Source organism: Trichechus manatus, unplaced genomic scaffold (assembly GCF_000243295.1).
Source record: "Trichechus manatus latirostris isolate Lorelei unplaced genomic scaffold, TriManLat1.0 scaffold00036, whole genome shotgun sequence".
In the NCBI taxonomy this organism is placed as follows: Eukaryota; Metazoa; Chordata; class Mammalia; order Sirenia; family Trichechidae; genus Trichechus; species Trichechus manatus.
The window spans coordinates 11,640,484-11,659,270 of NW_004443972.1; the positions used below are offsets into that span (position 1 = coordinate 11,640,484).

The 18,787-nt window shown below is 45.0% G+C and overlaps 1 protein-coding gene across 4 annotated transcripts; it reads right to left on the reverse strand.

Annotated features, from left to right (window-relative positions):
• Positions 1 to 898: 898 nt before the first annotated feature.
• On the reverse strand, positions 899 to 9,231 carry NR4A2 (nuclear receptor subfamily 4 group A member 2). Of its 4 annotated transcripts, none has more exons than XM_004375396.1 (8): positions 8,935 to 9,231; positions 7,097 to 7,220; positions 5,745 to 6,610; positions 4,861 to 4,990; positions 4,303 to 4,466; positions 3,192 to 3,394; positions 2,611 to 2,789; positions 899 to 2,460 (listed from the first exon to the last, which is right to left on the reverse strand). In XM_004375396.1, exons 3-8 carry the CDS (start codon positions 6,606 to 6,608, stop codon positions 2,204 to 2,206), a joined length of 1,797 nt encoding a protein of 598 aa, XP_004375453.1. In that variant the 5' UTR covers positions 6,609 to 6,610; positions 7,097 to 7,220; positions 8,935 to 9,231; the 3' UTR covers positions 899 to 2,203. The 4 variants fall into 4 exon arrangements, with proteins under 4 accessions (XP_004375453.1, XP_004375454.1, XP_004375452.1 ...); XM_004375397.2 differs by having other exon boundaries at positions 1,569 to 2,460; positions 5,745 to 6,432; positions 8,935 to 9,170; XM_004375395.2 differs by lacking the exon at positions 7,097 to 7,220 and having other exon boundaries at positions 1,569 to 2,460; positions 8,935 to 9,168.
• Between the last annotated feature and the right edge of the window lie 9,556 nt (positions 9,232 to 18,787).

Consider the following 18,787-nt stretch of genomic DNA (forward strand, 5'->3'; position numbering starts at 1 on the left):
GACCAGGAGGTCATCTGTAATTCACCAGGTCAGTTGTGAAGCTGGTCCCCATCTCCATGAATTCACAACTGACCTAAGGCGAAACTCCCTGGACTTCACCAGTCCTAAGACCAGGAGAGCTGAGCGCTGGCGCTGACCATAAGCGGCTTCTACAACGTCAGTTTCCTTTCTTTGCTGGAAGTTGCTGCTGAATGAAATCTTAGATGCCAGTCGTAACTTTCTTAAACCACACTGAACACCTGACAGTGGGTATTGTTTTATCTGAGAAACTTTTAAGGTGGAAATACTAAAACTGCAAATTGCACTTTACACTATCCACTGAAGGTGGAAAACAGTAAGTTGTAAGAAAAAAAAAAAATCCACTGAGTCTTGATTTCGGCTCTATGCCAAAGACCACTGATCCAAGGCCTAAAGGGCCTCATATGCCTGCCTCTTTGTCCAAGACCCTTCCTAACAGTTATAAATGGAGGGATTGGGAAAATTCAGAGATTACATATAACAAGCCTGACTTCTCAGCAATAAAAAGATACCTCCTAGACACTGTGCAAGACAAAAACTTGACAGGTCTTCTGATTTTGTAAAAGTTCAAAAGCCTTTTGATCTCCTGAACTTCCTTCTGAAAGCTGCATTTACTAGCAAAGTTAATGAAAGAGCTGTGATATTCTCAACTGATTCTGATAAATGTAGGTCGCCAGACTGGAAAATTCTAAAGTAAAATACTATACTGAATTATCTGGATAAGTAGTTCAATTCCCCGGTTCCTTTTGCCCAAATAGATCTAGACAGTCAGTTTGAAACTCAGATGTTTAATAAGTGACCTATCACAAATTAATCTCCAATTCTATTTTATGTTGCTGTTTAGTCACCGTTTTTTTCCTGACCCAGAAAGAAGACAAAATTCTGTTCATTTACATGGTTTATTGTTGTAAACATTAAAATTGTCTTTCTCAAAGAAAGAATTTATCAGAAAAAAATTCAGCGTCTCTAACTGTCATACACCATAGAAAAAAGGCAGTGACTCATATCATGTGCCATACTGGAAATATACAAAGAAAAATACTACAGAACATGGCAATATTAAAATTCTTACTTGAACATAAAATAATATATTAAGTGACAATTTTCGACATTTAAAAAAAAACAAAAAATTCAAAGTGCTCAGTAATTTCCAGGGAGTTATGTATATTATAAGCACTCTGGAAACAGTCAAAAGCTGCTGCATGCAAGTTTTGTTTAGCTTTAGACAACAAAATAATCAAGATATAAACTTTCTTTTATCAACATCAACAATACATACAACACTTACAAACAAGGAATGTTGGACGGTGTTACAAACACTATGTGTCCCTTTTGTCAGGATTTTCTGATGTGTAATACTTGTGCCCACCTATTTTACAATTGAGAAAATGTTTAAGCTCAGATAACTACCAATCTTTATAAAATCTAACAGACTACATAGTGTCTGAAATACTATTTATATAATATAGACATTACTGAAGTAGCAAGTGCCTATAACATTTTCAACCTAGAATCAACATGCTTGTCCCTTTTTTCTGTAGTTATTTCTGTTTTTTTTTTCAAACACACTTATCCTTTAGAATTTTTAATATTTATTCATAAATAGGCACAAAATAATTTAAAAAGCCAAACTGCATTGGGTAAATTTACAAGTCTTTGCCTTCTTCAACTCATGCCACCCACGCAACATTTAGTTTTACTATATATTACAGCTTTCTTTACAGCAGAAAACTTTGAAGTCTTTTAAAGGGTGATACTTATGGGTCCCCTTAATGTGTGTGTATGTGTGTGTGTGTGTGTGTGTGTGTGTTACATTTGTATTAACTGCAACAACCAAGAATGGCCAAACATTTCCCATCATACATTAGGAATCCTTCTTCTGAACAATAAACTGATTTTTAAACTGATAATAAAAAGTTTATACCACTGTATTGTGTGTAGTCCGTGTTCTAAATCCAGGATGCCCCGGAGCCAAAATGCCCTTTCAGGTTCTGCCTGCAGGTTAGGAAATAGCAACAGTTTTTGTTTTTTTTCTTTAGGGATTCAAAGGGCTGGGGGGATTGCAGAAGGGGTGGGGGTGGCTAGAGCTGAGGCAGTTCAGGGTTCTATCTCTGCCCATGTGACTTTCCCCCTCTGGACAGTTTAGGTTTCTTTCCAGTTCAGTTGAAGTACATAGGAGGAGGTCCTAGAAAGGTAAAGTGTCCAGGAAAAGTTTGTCAATTATTGCTGGTGGTGGTACCAAGTCTTCCAGTTTCAGGTAGAAAATGCGTTGTAGCCCCTGTGTGCAAAGGGTACGGAGTTCTGGGAGCTTCCCCAAGAGTTTGGACAAATAGTTGGGGCGATTCAACCCCCCGTTATTGAAAGTCACGTGGTCTTTGAGACAATTTACAATCTTGTTCTGCAACTCTTCCACTCGCTTGGGTTCCTTAAGCCCGTGTCTCTCTGCATAAAACACAATCCGAAACAAAAGAAGAATGCACAAGGCAGTTAGCACAAGCTGGCAGAACCAGGGAGGAGTAGTGGCAAGGGAAAGCTGCGACAAATCTGATGGGCAGTTCTAGAGGAGAAGTGCCCTGTGCCTGTGATACTGACCTGTGACCATAGCCAGGGCAGCAATACAGGAGAAGGCAGAAATGTCGATGTTCATATTCTGCAAGTTGGAGGAGAATTCAACAATGGAATCAATCCATTCCCCAAAGCCACGCACGCATTGCAACCTGTGCAAGACCACCCCATTGCAAAAGATGAGTTTACCCTCCACTGGGTTGGACCTGCAATTAATACCAAAGAGAGAGGGGGGAGAAAAAGAGAGAGAGAAAAGCTAAACAACTAATTACTTGAAGAGCAATAAATGAGGGATTTAAGAGGCACCTAATTACCGAAGAGTTAATAAAATGTGGACCAGTGGACCTTGAAAGGGTTTAATTTCATAACAATCAAGAACGCCCCCTATCCCACCTCCATTCCATTCATCCAGGGCTTCTGGTTGCTCCTTCCCTTCCTTTTCCTTTTGTCTTCTATCCTTTACTTCCTTTTTCCCCTTCTTCAATCTCCTGTTTTGCCCTTTTCCATCCTTTTCCCCACTTTTCTTTCCTTCTTCTGTTTCCTTTCCTTTCTCGCTTCCTCTCTTCCTCCTCTCCCTGCCTCCCCCCAGTTGCCTCCTCCCTTATTACCTGTAAGCTAATCTCAGGACAAACAGTTCTAGGAAAGCAGATTCGAAAAGCAGGTCTTGGTCTGCTTTGGGCAGGTCTGCGAAGCCAGGGATCTTCTCAGCCCAGCCCCTGATGATCTCCATGGAGCCAGTCAGGAGATCATAGAATTGCTGGATATGCTGGGTGTCATCTCCACTCATCTGATAGTCAGGGTTCGCCTGGAACTGGAATTTCATTTTAAAAAGCACTTAATGAGGTTCTCTAAAATATATAACCCGTGAAATTGCTAACCCCGTTTCTAGTAGGGGAGCCAGGTTTTTATAACAATTAAACCTCTCTCTGACCAGTAAGGAAATTAGATGTTCCGGGGCAATTAATTCAATTAGGGATGGTGCTATGAGGTCGCTGCTTTAAATATGTAAATTACCATTTCTATACAGACTAAATACAGTGCCATCCAGCCCTGGGAAACGTTCACTCTTATCTCCACAAAACAATTGACACGTTAGTATTCATGCCAGTCCCAGAGTGGGTCCCGGGCAGAGCCACTCTTTGCAGATCTTAATAAAATCGCAGTCGCTTCTAGGTTTGCCCAACATACTTTCTCCAATTAAAGCCAGCACATTTCTCACAGCAGGAGTAAAAGAGGAATCTGACCACTTGATCCCCCATGCCACTGTCATTCCTTACTCCCTTTCTCTTTCCCTTCCCGAACCCCCAGGCAGGCCCTAAGTTTATCATCCTGGCGGGACCAGAAACGATGAGGATTAAAGCATCTCTATCGAGGACTGGGGATAAAGTAGAAGTGGAGGGATTTTGCACAGTCGCTGGCTTTTCCGCATTAGAGGCATTTGTGTGTGAGTGCCTTTGTGTGTGTGTGGTGTTGTGGGGAGCTCGCAGAGATTCCACCTCTCTGGTTGTCCTCTCTTCGTTTCTCTGCCCCGTCCTCAGGTGTACACCCGTGGCTACACCATTTATCTATCTGTCTCTAGTAGCCCTGCCCAGCCAGAGCTGTGAAGTAGGCAACCTTGCTAGCCTCCTTTACCCTCAGAGTCTGGTGTTAGTGACGAAGGGATGGGGGATACTGCCCCTCAGTCGGTTTGTCCACACCATACCCCCGCCAGCTTCTTACCCTGGAATAGTCCAGGCTGGTCATAGCCGGGTTGGAGTCGACATGGGCCCTCACGAGGGCACTGATCAGACTCACCGGGGGCGAGGGGGGAGAGGGCTCCTGGGGGCTCTTCGGTTTCGAGGGCAAACGACCTCTCCGGCCTTTTAAACTGTCGGTGCGAACCACTGCAAAGAAACAGGCCGGTGAGCGCCGCTCCCGGGAGCTGGGCCCAGCTGCCGCCTGGGCCCCTCCTCCGGGAAAGGCCGCAGCCGCGGGGCGCCCCGCCCGGCGGCGCAGGGTCCCACAGCTTGTAAAGCCTTTACTGAAGAGGAGCATGAAAAATGCGGGGTTATTTTATTTCTTCCTCTCAATGGGTCGAATAGTCAAAGGCGAGAAGGGCCTGGCGGCTTTCTCTAGGGGAGGCTGGGCGAGCAGGCAGCTGCAGGGTCATGGAGGCCAGATTGGGGGAAGGGGGCTGCCATAGATGCCCGGCTCTGGGAAGTGGGAAGTTGGGTTAAAGTGTGATCAGTCGTTTTCCAAGGGCTCAATCTGGGGGATCGGTAGCTTGCCCCCACCTACCTTCTTTGACCATCCCAACAGCCAGGCACTTCTGAAATCGGCAGTACTGACAGCGATTCCGGCGCCGCTTGTCCACTGGGCAGTTTTTATTTGCTAAACACACGTATTTTGCGTTTTTCTGCACCGTGCGCTGCAAAACGAGATAATATAGGCCGAAAATTAATTTTTTCCTCTCTTGAAAATCCAGCAACTCAGCGAATCCACACAATTTCTGAACGGCTAGGGTCTACGCTTTCTCCCCACAAATACACTCCTTTTTTATTTTTTATTTTTCCTCTTCTCTCTCTCTTTTTCATTTTTCCTCCTCCAGGACATTTAACAGAAGCGTTAACATTTGAGCTAATCTTGCCGCTCCTTGCTGTGTTTTATATGCCAAGGGAAGGAGACGGAGAAGGAGACGCTCAGTAAATACAAATCCGTGGGCATTCATATTATTTACGTTCCTTGGAGACCTTTTCTATTTAAAATGATAAGATTATTCAATCAGGATGGCGAAATAAAGAGATCACTTAATTTGACCATAGGGAATTCTGTTCCACTTGGTTAGCTCAGACACGGTTCTCTGTCCTAACCAATTTCAATCTGAACAGGGAAGACAGCTCCTAGCACATGCAAATAACCCTCTTCCTACTCTGACTCCTGCAACTTCGGGCGAGGGGCCGCGGGGTCAGCTGTGTGGGGGGGATTCGACCTCCGGGCTCTCAGTCTTCCTTCTTATTGTCCTCAGACACCCAGAAGCCCCCGGTGCATGCTGGGCAGCGCCGGAGCACCCCGGGAAGTTGGGTGGTCCGGGGCTGAGCTGTCGGCACCGAGGCGGAGCGCGCCCTCAGGGGTGTCGGGCAATAGGGAGACCCGCCTGCCTCCTCCACCCTCGCCATGCTCACCTTAAAAAAGCCTTTGCAGCCCTCACAGGTGCGCACGCCATAGTGCTGGCAGGCCGCGTTGTCGCCGCACACGGCGCACAGCCCCTCGTTGGAAGGGGAGCCCCGCGACGGCGGCGAGGGCACCTGCGTGTCGAGCAGCTGCGACGCGTGGCCGATCTGCAAGCCCGGGAAGCCCATGGACGCAGGCTTGCGGATAGGATTGGGCACAGCGAAGGTCTGCCCGTCCACCACGTGGTGACTGCCCGCCGGCTCTGGGTTCATGGGGACGTGCAGGGGCCCGTCGAAGCGCATCTGGCAGCTGGACACGGGGGTACCCGGGGGTGACTGCTTAAAGGAGAAGAGGGAAAGGCGGGAGACCGGCGTTTTCCTCTGCTCGATCATGTGCGTGGTGGCCACGTAGTTCTGGTGGAAGTTGTGGAGGGACCCCGGGTCGTCCCACATGGGGCTGTGCTGCACCTGGAAGCCCGGGGTGGTGGGCGTCGGGGGCGAAGAGGGCTTGTAGTAAACCGACCCGGAGTGCGGCATCATCTCCTCGGACTGGGGGGGCAGGTGGCTGTGTTGCTGGTAGTTGTGCATCTGAATGTCTTCTACCTTAATGGAGGACTGCTGTCCGGACAGGGGCATTTGGTACAAGCAAGGTGGCTTGACGTCGTAGCCTGTGCTGTAGTTGTCCATAAAGGTACTGAAGCTGGGGAGAGAAGTGGTGGCAGTGATTTCAGTGTTGGTGAGGTCCATGCTAAACTTGACAAACTCTGGAGTTAAGAAATCGGAGCTGTATTCTCCCGAAGAGTGGTAACTGTAGCTCTGAGAAGCGGGGCTGGCTCCTTGAGGCGAGGACCCATACTGCGCCTGAACACAAGGCATGGCTGGAAATGAAACAGGGTAATATACACTCAGCCTGGTCAACTGAACACTTTCTCCCCGGCTCGGGAGCACCTGGAGCTACACCGGCAGCCCGCGGCGGTCAGACAACGAGCAGAGGCGCGAAAGGAAAGGCGGGAGAGTGCGAGTGCCGCAGCCAAAACAGTGCAGGGCGTGGAAGGGCTGGTCACATAAAGACCCAGAGCTAGAAAGCTATTGAGGTCCGCACTCCCAGAGAGTTCCAAACACCTCCCCACACCCGCCTTCATAGACACCCCCGTTCTGATCAGCCTCTCTGAAGCTCGGGTTCCGAAATCTCGTTCTAGAAAAAATCCCTCTGAAGTTGAATTGCACAATAAGAAAGTGGCTTCCAAAGGTGATGGGTCCGGAAAGCCTTAAGTTACAGGGTTTGCCCAGGGAAATGGCGTTGCCTGGTCTCTTGATGTTAGGGAACTCTGGGAAGGGAGTGAAAGAAATGAAGTTGCACTAACCTTCAGCCGAGTTACAGGCGTTTTTGAGGAAATTAAACGTGGACAGTGTCGTAATTCAATGAAGGACAAAGTTTCCCAGATTTTTAGAAAAGCAGTGGGGAGTCCAGCCTGTCAGATCTGCTCCCTGAAATACAGACACAGGAAGCGTCAGGACGACTTTCCCGGCAGAGATTCCGCAGGGCAGAAGTAGACTCAACTAAGCAGGCCCTCCAATGCCCTCCCTGTTTGTTTCATTGGAAATTAGTGTATAGCCTTTACCAAACAGTGCAGTTAAAATGAATGTGTAAGAAAGTTGTCTGGAAACAACAGAAAATGCCACCCATTGCACTGTGTAAATCCTTGCAGAGAGAGGATTCATGAAGGAGAAAATGTATTGCATGTACTTATATTTAACACTTACGGTGTAAAGAAGTGGTAGAGGACATGTTTCCATTTTAGTTTATCTCAGACCTGAATCAGAAGACTAGAGTTCAATAAAAGGAAGCACTGGAAACTTCTCTTGATTTTTTTTTTTTTCCTGCAGTAACATTGGCTTTTCTTTTGGGAGGGGGAAAAGTTAGAAGTTAAAATTATAAAATGGGGAGGGAGACCACCAACGGTTACAGAGTTTTAGAAGGCCTGGACATCCGGAAAGACCATTTGATTCCAGTAGAAGCATCTGGTTTCCTAAGTGCTTTTGACAGAGCACTAGGATTGCTCTTCAGCATTAGAGATACAAGTAAATTGGTCTTCACTTTTCCAGGAAACTTGTCTTTCAACATCTTTAATGGCCAAAGGGTGGGAAGAGGGGACCCAAATTTTCCAGGAGGATCTTAGGCCAGCTGCTGAAGGAGGGAAATACTGCTTACATGGTATTGGCATCAGTGTTGGAAGTGCTTCCCAGCATGGCAAGTTGAATACCTTTCCTACTTCCCTGTACAGCCTTCCACCATCTGCCTACTTGCTGGAACAAGGCATACTTGTATCCTAGTAATTTTCAGATGTTCTCACTTGGAAGGCTTTCTAGAGCATAGACAATCTTATTACTAATGAAAAAGAAAGCCAAATATCCACTCCTTTTTTTTTTTTTTCCATTCTCTACATCATCTTGCTTCATTGGGGGTGGGGGGTGGAGGGGTGTGCCCAGAAAAAGTAGCTGAAAGAAAGGAGACTCGACCCTCACAGTCATTCTGAGAGATGTCTGTGCAGAATATTAACCCCCTGGTAGCTTTGCAGCTTCATAACTGTACTCTTTACACATTCTCTATCTCTGTATCTCTGTCTTTCTCTCTAACACACTCACATACACATGCATGGCATACGTCAAACGCAGACATTTCAGGCAACTTAGTAATAGGACACTCTTAATCAACAATACTCGGGAAACACGGGCACGCTGGCCAGCAGCGGTGACACAGTTCCCAAGCTACACGTAAACTGAAGAACTTTGTCTCCCTGTCACTTTGTGAGCAGCGTCCAGGCCTCTCGTATACACACGACTTGGAATTTCCGTATTCAAAGACCACAATCAATTTCATCTTAAGAGCAAACTTTGCGCATATTTCCGCGGGCTGGCCCGAAACTCCCAGAACTGTGCAAGCCCCCCTTCCACTTCCACCAATGAGGAGCCTGGGAAGCCTCTGTTTGGAGCCAACTCCCCCCTAGTGCTAAAGCCGGAGTTCGGACAAGCACTCTCAGTAGCTACTGGCATCCGCTCTCCCCACTCTCCGGCCCCGCTCGCTCTCCGCGCCTCTAGCGCCCACTTCCAGAGAATCTGTACCACAAAAGTAGAAGGAAAAGACATGCAAAGAAGAAAGGAGGATAAAAGAACACGAGCTGCACGGATTGCACCTACTCACTTAGGAGTTTTCCGCGTCTCTCTTCATTCATTCAACTCTGCCGAAGTGCAATTACCTCTGGGAGCCCGGGTGGCGGGGTCGGGGAGGGGCGGGCGAGCCGAGCAAAGGGAGCTGAGACGACGCGAGGAGAAAGGGAGCAGGGCTAGGCGGCCAGCTGAGCAGGCGTGCGGGGACCGAGGAGAAGAGCGCGAGCCGCCGGGCGGACTGGCCCTGGCCGCCAATGTGCCTTTGTTTATGTGGCTCGCGCTGCCGCTGCCAACATTCACCTAAAATCTCCGCGCGTCAGCGCGCGTCAGCAGCTCGTCGCCCAATCGCCGTGCGGTCGCGCTCCCCGGACTCCTGGCCTGCGCTTGCTTTGGTATATTTCCGACCTGACGTCACGAGCAGGGCCGATTTTAAGGTGGGAACCGTTCTGGGTTCACGTTGGTAGCTGGCTTGGTTTATTTATTTTTTCTGAAAGAGGTGTGACCTCTCCACCCAAGCCCGCGCAGCTCGCAGCGCCTCGACACCTCGCCACCTCCTAAGCCCCCGCGTCCTCGCAGCTGCAGGGCCGCTTACATGCGAGGAGGATGCAAAAAAAAAAAAAAAAAAGCTAGGCGGAAGGGAGTGCTAGCGTGGGGCAGGTAGCCAGCACCTGAAGCACCAAGAGATAGGGTGTGCCGTGTAGCGCCCTAAACACCCACCCACACTCCTCACCCTCCTTAACGGAAGCGCGTACAGATGTCCCATGACATGAGATGCTCAAAGGGCTCTGGCAGTTGGGGAGGGATTTCCCTGGCTCGGTGCTTTCTCTCTCTCTCTCTCTCTCTCTCTCTCACACACACACACACACACACACACACACACGCACACGCACACACACACACACACAAACACACGCAGTCCGCGATGGAGAGGGGTGAGAACAGGGGCTATTTTTCTGTGTTGCCTTATTTGCCTGCAATGTCCTCATACAAGCGAGGACTTAGTGTGTGGAGGGGGTGAGCGTGGAAGGGGTGAGCGTGGAAGGTGAGCCCTACAAGAACCCCAAAATCAGAGTGAGGCGTCGACCGATTTCCCTTCTCAGACAACGCAGCCGAGCAGCAGGCAACAGGTGCGCCTTCTGCAGAAAGGTGCTCTGATCCCACCTTCTGCCAACTGTAATACTTTCGACACACCCCGGTGCCTACCATCTCGTAACCCTTACACGAGTTTTAGGGAAATAAATTGACTTTCCCCTGTAACACAAGGGTTCTCACGCGTCAACCTGAGGGCCAACGGAGAAAGGCAGGACGGTGTGTGGGGGGAAGTGGGGGGGGGGAGCGGGCTCCTTGAAGCGTATGGTGTGTGCGCTCAGCCCTCCCTGGAGAGGGACGCGGGAGGGCGGTGGGAGCGGACCCTCACGGCCGGCGGAGTAGAGGCCGACTCTGCTTTGCAAGTCAATCCGCCCGCAACAACGCTGACAGCGCAAGGCACTGTCTAGTAAAGGAAACACCGCGTCTTCGGAAGGCAAGCCCCCATCCAGGTACCCCGGCCGGCCTGAGCTGGGAGGGCCTCCTAGGGCTTCTGCCTTGGGCCTGGAAGAGACTGGGACTAGGGGAGAGAGAGCTCGGAGACGCACCCCCATCCCCCGCCCCGCGCCCGCGGAGAACGTTCCAGCAGCCCCTCCTCCCTCGGCGTGGCTTGTTTCCAGGCTGCTGGGGGCCCCTCTGCCACTTGCCCCCTCCGGGTGTTCTCAGTGTGGACCGAACGCGCCGTGGAACTATCCGGGTTCCTGGGCTGCTCAACCCTAATCTGCACTCCCGCCTTCGCAAGCTCTCCGCCGCCCCCTGAGAGGCGCCACCATCAGGTGTCTGCGGCTGCCCGGGGAAGCCGCGGGCTTTTTTGCGCCGCAGCCTCGGGGAAACCTACGTGACCCCTTAAGTTTTCCCCAGATGTTGCGGCAGCCGCTACTACCGTGGCAACCGCTGCAGCTCAGAGGTGCCCTAGGGGGCGCGAGAAAAAAACCAGGAAGAGTGTGTGTGTGTGCGCGTGTGTGTTTGTGTGTGTGTGTGTTTGTGTGTGTGTGTGAAGATATGTGAGAGCGAAGAATAGCATTAGCATGAGCGCCGGAGCGTCAGCGCCCCGTGGGCTGAAGCGATTGCCCGCGAACCAAAGGGAAAAAGTGAGAGTTTGGAGAGCTGGGGAGAAGGAAGGGGGTGGGGTGGCGGTGACGCAGGGGCGCAGGCATTGACGCACCGGCCCGGCGGGGCCCAAAAATAGCTGTAGCTCCAGCGTCGCTGGCGCCCTCCCAGGTTCCCTTCCCCTTCCGCTAGGGAGCAAGGCGCGGTCTGAGGGGGAGCCTTCCTTGATCCCCGCGGTGGGCCGGGCTCCAGGAAGCTATTTCAGACAGTCGGAAACTCAAGCGTGGCCACGCTAGGGTGGCAAATTATTTTTTTAATCTAGTCCTAGGAAAGCGGGGACCGAGAGAACTTTAAAGTTGTAACCACCACTCTTCACATACACACTAATACGCACATCTAAGTAGATACATTCCCTCCTTCACCTCTCCCTCCCTCTCTGCGATTAAAAATCACCCAGATTTATGCAGGGTTTAGTCTGGGGACAACCTAAGAATTCCCTCCCAGGGAATGCAAAAGTGTCCTAAAGTTCTTAAAGTGAGCATCCAAAGAAGCCAAACAGTGTAGTGTGATTCTATATTCTTTAACAGCAACCTGTCGAGTCTGGCTTCTTCGTTGCAAAGCCTTTGCCCAAATGTAACGCACTCAAGATCAACAAAAAGTTTTCACTGAAGCTTATTGTCATTATTAACTGGGAATGGGGTGATTAAATATAACATTAAAATGAGAAAAAAAGGGGACTCTTTTGTCTTATGTTCTACAATCCTTTTCAAATTCCTATTCTGATTCCTGGGAAGCGTTACTTCTTGGAAGAAGTATGCAAGACTTAAATCAATTTTTGGATAAACTACTCCTTGGCTTGGCATTTTTTGGTAGGGTTCGGATGTGCTGTGGGTGAAAAGGATCGAGCACAGGGATCAAAAAGCGTAAAGAAAGGTCATACGTAAAAGTCCAGGGTCCCGTTTCCCCATCAGGTTCTGATGGGTTAAAATCCCAGAAAGAACCGCCAGTATCTGTAATTGACTGATCCTGTCAGTAGGGGGCCTGACTCCACAACGTTCAAGAGAATCTCTCTCTCTCTCTCTCTCTCTCTCTCACACACACACACACACACACACACACACACACACACACACACACACACACACACACCCTCACACACAACTATCTACTTTACTACTTAGACCAACCCTGAGAAGAGAATACTGCAGGCCCAAAGAGTCATATTGTGTTGGAATTAATAAATAACTAGAAATCTTTGATTCTGTTCTATTTTTCTCAAAAAGAGACACAGTTTTAACACAATCTTTTTTTTTTTTTTTCTTTTTAAAATTTCCTCCTGCCCATTTTTAATTCACTGTTAGGTCACAGGGAAAAAAAAAAAATCAAACTGGTAATAAAATCTCTCATTTTATTACCAAACAGTTCAAATTGGCATACAGTTTGGAAAAATGAAAGCATGTTTTAAAATCCTATGATTACATGTTTAAATAAATTATAGTTTAGAAGAGAATTCCTGTGGGTGTACTTGCTAGTACATAAGAGAATGCGTTTGTGCATAGAGAGGTTTAATTACACATATAATGGAATCAAAATGTAGAATTGAACAACGTTTTAGAAAATGTTAAAATGATGCTTTAGGCTAAAAGAAACTGAAATTCTGCATTTATATGACTGCAATCCTTCAAGATTCTTGAACATGAATAGTTCAAATAAAACATTTATTACTCAATTAAAATGACAATAGTGTTTTTTTCAAGGCCCAACATCTAATATAACTTCAAATTATTGCTATGTATAAATATAGTTATCCCAAAATGAAGATTTCTTTTCTTAATAATTTAAAATAAATGGGAGTAAAAATTGATGCTTTCTATACATAGCTCCATCTTTTGAAACCAACTAAAATAAAACAGAGAATTATTACTATTGATACATTATTATTAGATGATCTCTGAAAAGTATTTAGGAAGGTAATGTTATTATATTATCTTTTATGATACTAGCCAATATTAAGCAAGACATATGGGCACATGTAAAACGTTTTTTTAAAAAATCAAGATAAGTAATACATACATTTACATCTCAACCAAAGATTTTATTTTATGCATAGCTAAGCAGATTATACTTAATAAAATTGAGCTTTTGGTATAATTTAGAAAGCAAACACGGATGTAATCCCATAAGATTTTCTATCTTAATGCATGGGAAAGGGGTCTTTAGGGATTTCCTTCACTATTCTCCCAAAATGAACTCAGAGTAGACTTTACAATGCAGATATAGTGAAACAGACATACCTGTTATGTCCTAAGAGAGGAGGTAACTTTAAAATTTTCATAATAAAATTACTTAATGAAATCTATTCTAAGCATTAAAATTAAACATTTTAAATTATATTTGGGACCTTGCATTCACAGCACTTGTAGCCATTCGATAGGCAGTTTTACATTAGTGGTAGAAGAAATAAATTTTCACTTTGAAAAACTCTGTTTCTGAAAATACAAAATCATATTTTAATATTGAGGGAGTTTTACTGTTATTTTGTTTTTGCCATTTCATTTGCATTGATAGGATATTAATCAACTGAATCGTTTGTACCTATCACATAGGACCTTTAGAGAACAACCCAATTGCTTAGCAGATATTCACATTTTGGATAGTTGTAGCTTTTACTCAACTTTATTCAGCCCACTCGTCACCAGAAAACCACTTAAAGCAAAGACTTTAAAATTGATTTCTTACTTTGTTTCAGAACTCAGTTCTAGAAATATGTAAAGATGTGCAGAAGAAAACAGTACTTCTTTTTTCTAGAAGCATCTACTTATAAATTAAAATTATAAAATTGAACATATGGTAAAATCGCATCCCACTCAAACAGTATTTAGCATAATAAAAATCCTTCATCTTTCATTAATACTTGATGCATAGTAACCATTTCCTAAATATCTTTTAAATTAAGTGCTTAATATTTTCTTAAGATTTCATTGCTAATTTCAGTAAACATGGGACTCACTGAAATGTGCAAAGTCCTAAAAGACATAAAGATTCTGAAAATAAGTTGCTATATGCTATGAAAATATCAAGGTCACTTGAAATTGTAGGTGTAGTGAATAATATTAATAACCATATCAGTATTAGATAGCATTTCCTTAAATATATAAAAAGGATACACCTAGCAACAGAGTTTTTATATGTAAATCACAGCTGGCTAGTTTTTTGTTCTATCTTGAATGATAAAATAACCACTTTTGACTTTTGCCCTCAGCGTTATTGGTAGATAGGAAATTCTCAATTTAATAAGAAAATGAAGATAAGGCATTGATATATTACAACAAAGGAATATATGCCCTTTTTCTCATAATTCTGCAATTATCAAGCCTACAATTTTAACACTACAAAAGTAACTTATAGCAAGGACCCTTATAGTGATAAGTAATAAATCTAATTACCATATCCTTTGAATAGATGTAATATAAATTTCATTGCTCACTTAAAAGTTCTAAAGTTGACAGCATAAACTTGAAGTTGAGTAATTAAGTAATCCTTATATAGACACTTATTAAAGTATTTATACATATTATCTTAAATCTACATCTATCATTTTGCCAATTAAAATTAGGACTTTAATTGCAATTAAGTAATTTAATTGCCAATTGAACAGCAAAATTGCTAAGTGACTAATTTTAATGCCTATTTTAATTACCAATCATGACTGGGGAGGGAGCTAATCAAGTTACATCAAGCAGTACCAGAGTAATGATGTGGAAAAAAAAAAAGTAGAACAAACATTCAAGGCTACATGCTTTAAAAAAAAGAAACATAAATTAAATAAATGCAAACACAATCTTATAAATGTATTAAAATACTGTATTTCAATATCTGAATACAAAACATGAAAGAGAACAGGATTAATTAAAGCACCCTTGTCAATGTTCAAAGTAAGGACAAGCAAAGTCAAATTTTTATGTGATATTTACATGCACTCATACTAACTCAGATAAAAACAAAGCTGCATATAGCAGAGGATAAAAGATTGTCTCCTGCTTGGTTGGTTAAATATTTACAGATTGAGAGTTTAAAAATAATTCTTTAAAAATAAAATGAAATGCTATAAAAGAGAGAAACAAGTCTTCCAATGCATCACTGTAGGTTTTGAATGTGAAAAGTAAATAGGGCAAATGCAATGGGATTATACTCTTTCCTGATAGTTCTCCTCCCTACCTCCATTCTCACAAATGAAGTTTTATTAGAGGCCTAATGCCTGCACATTGCTTGTCTCACGTTACCTCGAGGAATAGCATACATCGCCCTAACTTAAATATTTTAAAATTTATTCGTGAGTAAAAATAAGAAAGTAGCTAAGAGTATACCATAATTAAAACTACTTAAGAGCATGGGGAATATAGTTAGTTCTAACAGTCTTCCTCTTCAGTCAGAGTAAACATGCCAGCTCAAGATAAAGGCCATAAACCAACAGGCAATCAGAAACACAGGTGAAAATCTTAGCCAATACAAACACATTTTCAAAACTTTTCAAATCCAAACTAATTCTCAGACTAGCAATGTGGAAGGGCAATATTGAAAGTAGTAGGTGAAGCAGAGAGCTCAAAAATTAGGACGTGATTCCTTGATAGACAGTAACAGTTCTAGTACTTTCCCTCTATAGGGATCCCATTGGCAGGCAACCACCTTGTTTAAAGTAACAATGGACATTCATCAATCTACTTTTGAAAGTCATGATGCAAGATGCATATGTTGGTTACTGTGTATGTATACCAAAATTATAGTTAATGTCTACAAAAGGGCCCAAAATTATTCATGAAATGTATATAATGTTATAACTTCAAAAGCAAATAGTGAGGCTTGGGATTTTATTTACTAATGGACCTCAATTCTAAAGGGAAACACAGCAGGGCTTTCGGCCTGGCTTTTGAAGAACGAACACACTAATAATCACTGGGCCTAACAAAAGGCTGCAATATCTGTTTATGACAATAACAGCTTTATAAGGTGAGTTCTGTGTGACCAGTTAAAGGACACACTCCCTGCCTATTCAGAAGTCATGGAGATGGAGTCATTACTGACAAGCTCACCACCCACCGGTCAAGTTTAAAACTCAAGTGATGATGCTATAAAGAAATAAAATTTCAGCCATTAAACGATTACCAAAAATAGACCCTAGAAAATAAGGTTGCTATACCCCTAGGTTTATCTTAATTTCTTCTGTATAAACTTTTGTACTATATACATATACAAAAAACCGTATATTCAAAGTTACTGAATTAACTCAAGCACTAGTAACAAATCATCAGCCATGACAATAGGAAAAAAAGGGAGAAACATCGTCTTGTATTTTCTAAATGATTTGGAAAGGACACGATGTATAGACAAACCTTCAAACTGTTAACACTTTCTGAAATGACATGATTGAATTTTTTTTTTTAGGCTGTTCATGTCTATTTTATGTATTTTGCTAGTCTATCAGTTTACATGAATTCACATTTTGTTGGACGCAAACTTTTAAAGGATAGTATGTTTCTGGCTTTAAAATATCCCTTAGTAGCTAAAAGTAAACATGAGGTTAAAAAAAAAAGACGTGTAGTAAGTTATTTTACTTTCTTACCCTTAAGCTACTGACTGCCTTTCAGTGTGATCTACCTGCCATTAGTGAAAGAAAAATGAAGGATGCATTAAAAAAAAACAACCTATACCTTCTGAAATTAGAGGCAATCAATTAAGTCTATTAGTCATCAGGACATTTAAAAATAAAACCTGTTAAGTATTACAGAATCATTCCACTAGGATCTAAGCTGTGACTTCAGTATGCTGTCACTGAAATGGTGGGGGGGAAACAAACTACCAGTACCACCACATACATGATTCAAGCTAAGGTATACACACTGTGTGGGGCTGTGTGTACTAAAAAATTGGTCTACTCAGGAGGTCTCACTTTTCATATTTCTAAGAAATTTTTTTCTTTACTTTCTTAAGTATAAGAAAAAATGACGTTAAAAAAGTTAAGAGAATTTCAAAGAGTTAATGAATGGATTTAGGAGTTACACTGAAACAATTTCCAGAAAATACATTTTTCCCTAGGAGAATTTTAATTTCCTGAGTTTCAAAAGTATGCTATTCCTAAAGATATCTGACTCTTGTCTAAGTAACTAGCTATGAAAATAGTATTTTCAATTTCTCCACATCTTTATGGATTAGTATTTGATACGTGAATTGGCAACTTCCAAGACAACCGTTTTGTTAACTTTGCATCATCCAGAAGTGCGTGTCGGAGGTGGCGTGGGGGCAATACAGAAACATTTCAGTCAGGATAATTTGACAGGGCCCCTCAAACTACAAATAGATGTTAGGGAATTTTAAATGTAGCTCTGTAGCTCAATTTATACCATAGAAACTGGGAGATGCTATCTTCCTGTTGTTATAACGTATCAGGTCAAGGGATAGAAGTTGTACCAGGTAATTCATTTTGCTGTTCAGAGAGTCATTAAGTTCCTCCCAGAATATATGTGATTGATATCCCTGGAGGTAAAAGGCTAAAGGAACCATATGGCAACATGTTGCATTCCGTATGCTATCTGCCCATCCGTGCTTAAGCTGTCATTAGCAACATCTGTACCTTACGGAAATCCAGCCGCGCCAACGACTGCGGACGAATTGTAGTTGGGGGGCGAGAGGGGGAGAATCTAGCTTTGGGCCATTAACTTGAGGCTTAGAGTCTACCTACCAGGATGGATGGAAGCTTTCACAATTAGACGAGACGACACAAATGCTTTATTAAAGTTTAATTTTGAACTCCCAATTAGCGAAACTGCATTACAAATCGATTGCAATTTCCTAGAAGGCACAGCAAGTTTGCCTGCCTGCCACGTGCGAGGCTCCAGCAAGCTTTCCCCGCTCCCGGCAACTGAAAGGGGACGGCTCAGAGCTGGTCTCCGCATCCCAGGAAGTCCCTAAAATCCCCGCCAGCCCCTCCTTGCGTAGGGACGGTGCGTGCAAAGGCGGAAACCGCGGCGGAAGGGGCTTTCAAGTCTACGGCGTCGGCGGGGGTAGGCAGTTGGAGGGGGGAACTGAAAGGGGGAGGGGCGGGGGGGCAGTTTTTGTTATCTTGGCCTGTCGGGAGGAGCCTCATCTAGTCAGTCACGCTGGAGAAGTTTCTCTTTCGCTCTTCGCGGTACGCACCCAGACTGGCTTCCAGCGCGCCGGCGAGGGGGGCGGAGGAGGGGAGAGAAGAGTCCCGGAAGAGCTGCCAGGCGTTCATAGCCACCCTAGCACCCCCTCCCCCGCTCCAAACAATGGTCCCCGAGCTAGGTCCAGATACGTTACCTGCCCGGCGCTCCCGGCCCCTCGGTCACCGTATCCCCCGCTGGGCGCGCCTGTGCGGGTCCCGCTCCCCAGAGCACACAAAGTGGTCGTTCCCGGCCAGAAAAATTACCCTCTCTTGTCAATTGAGGGGGAGGGGAGACGGGGGAAGTGGAAGCGGAGGCTAGGGCAAGAAGAACTTATTCATAAAATTAAAAAAAAAAAGCCCGCGGGGCCGGGGTCCTGGCCTGGGGCGGAAGAGGCCGGTTCCCTCTCGGGGGGTCGCGGCCCGGAGGAAGGGGGCTCGGGGGACGGCCGCCCGCCCCCCTTCCTCGGCCCCCGGCGGTGGCGGCAGCTGCACACACAGAAGCCCATTGTCGCCGGCGCCCGGCGCGCAGCCCCGCGGACTCGGCCCCGCGGCCAAGCGCGTCAGCGGCCCC

Bases quoted from the DNA above. Each gene is read 5' to 3' on its own strand.
- NR4A2 (XM_004375395.2), bottom strand. From the start codon at position 8,965: ATGAATGAAGAGAGACGCGGAAAACTCCTAA. The intron at 3,395-4,302 runs GTAAGAAGCTGG...ATGAAATTCCAG, and splicing joins CCAGCCTGGACTATTCCAGG to TTCCAGGCGAACCCTGACTA. The intron at 2,790-3,191 runs GTAATAAGGGAG...TATTAATTGCAG, and splicing joins GTCCTGAGATTAGCTTACAG to GTCCAACCCAGTGGAGGGTA.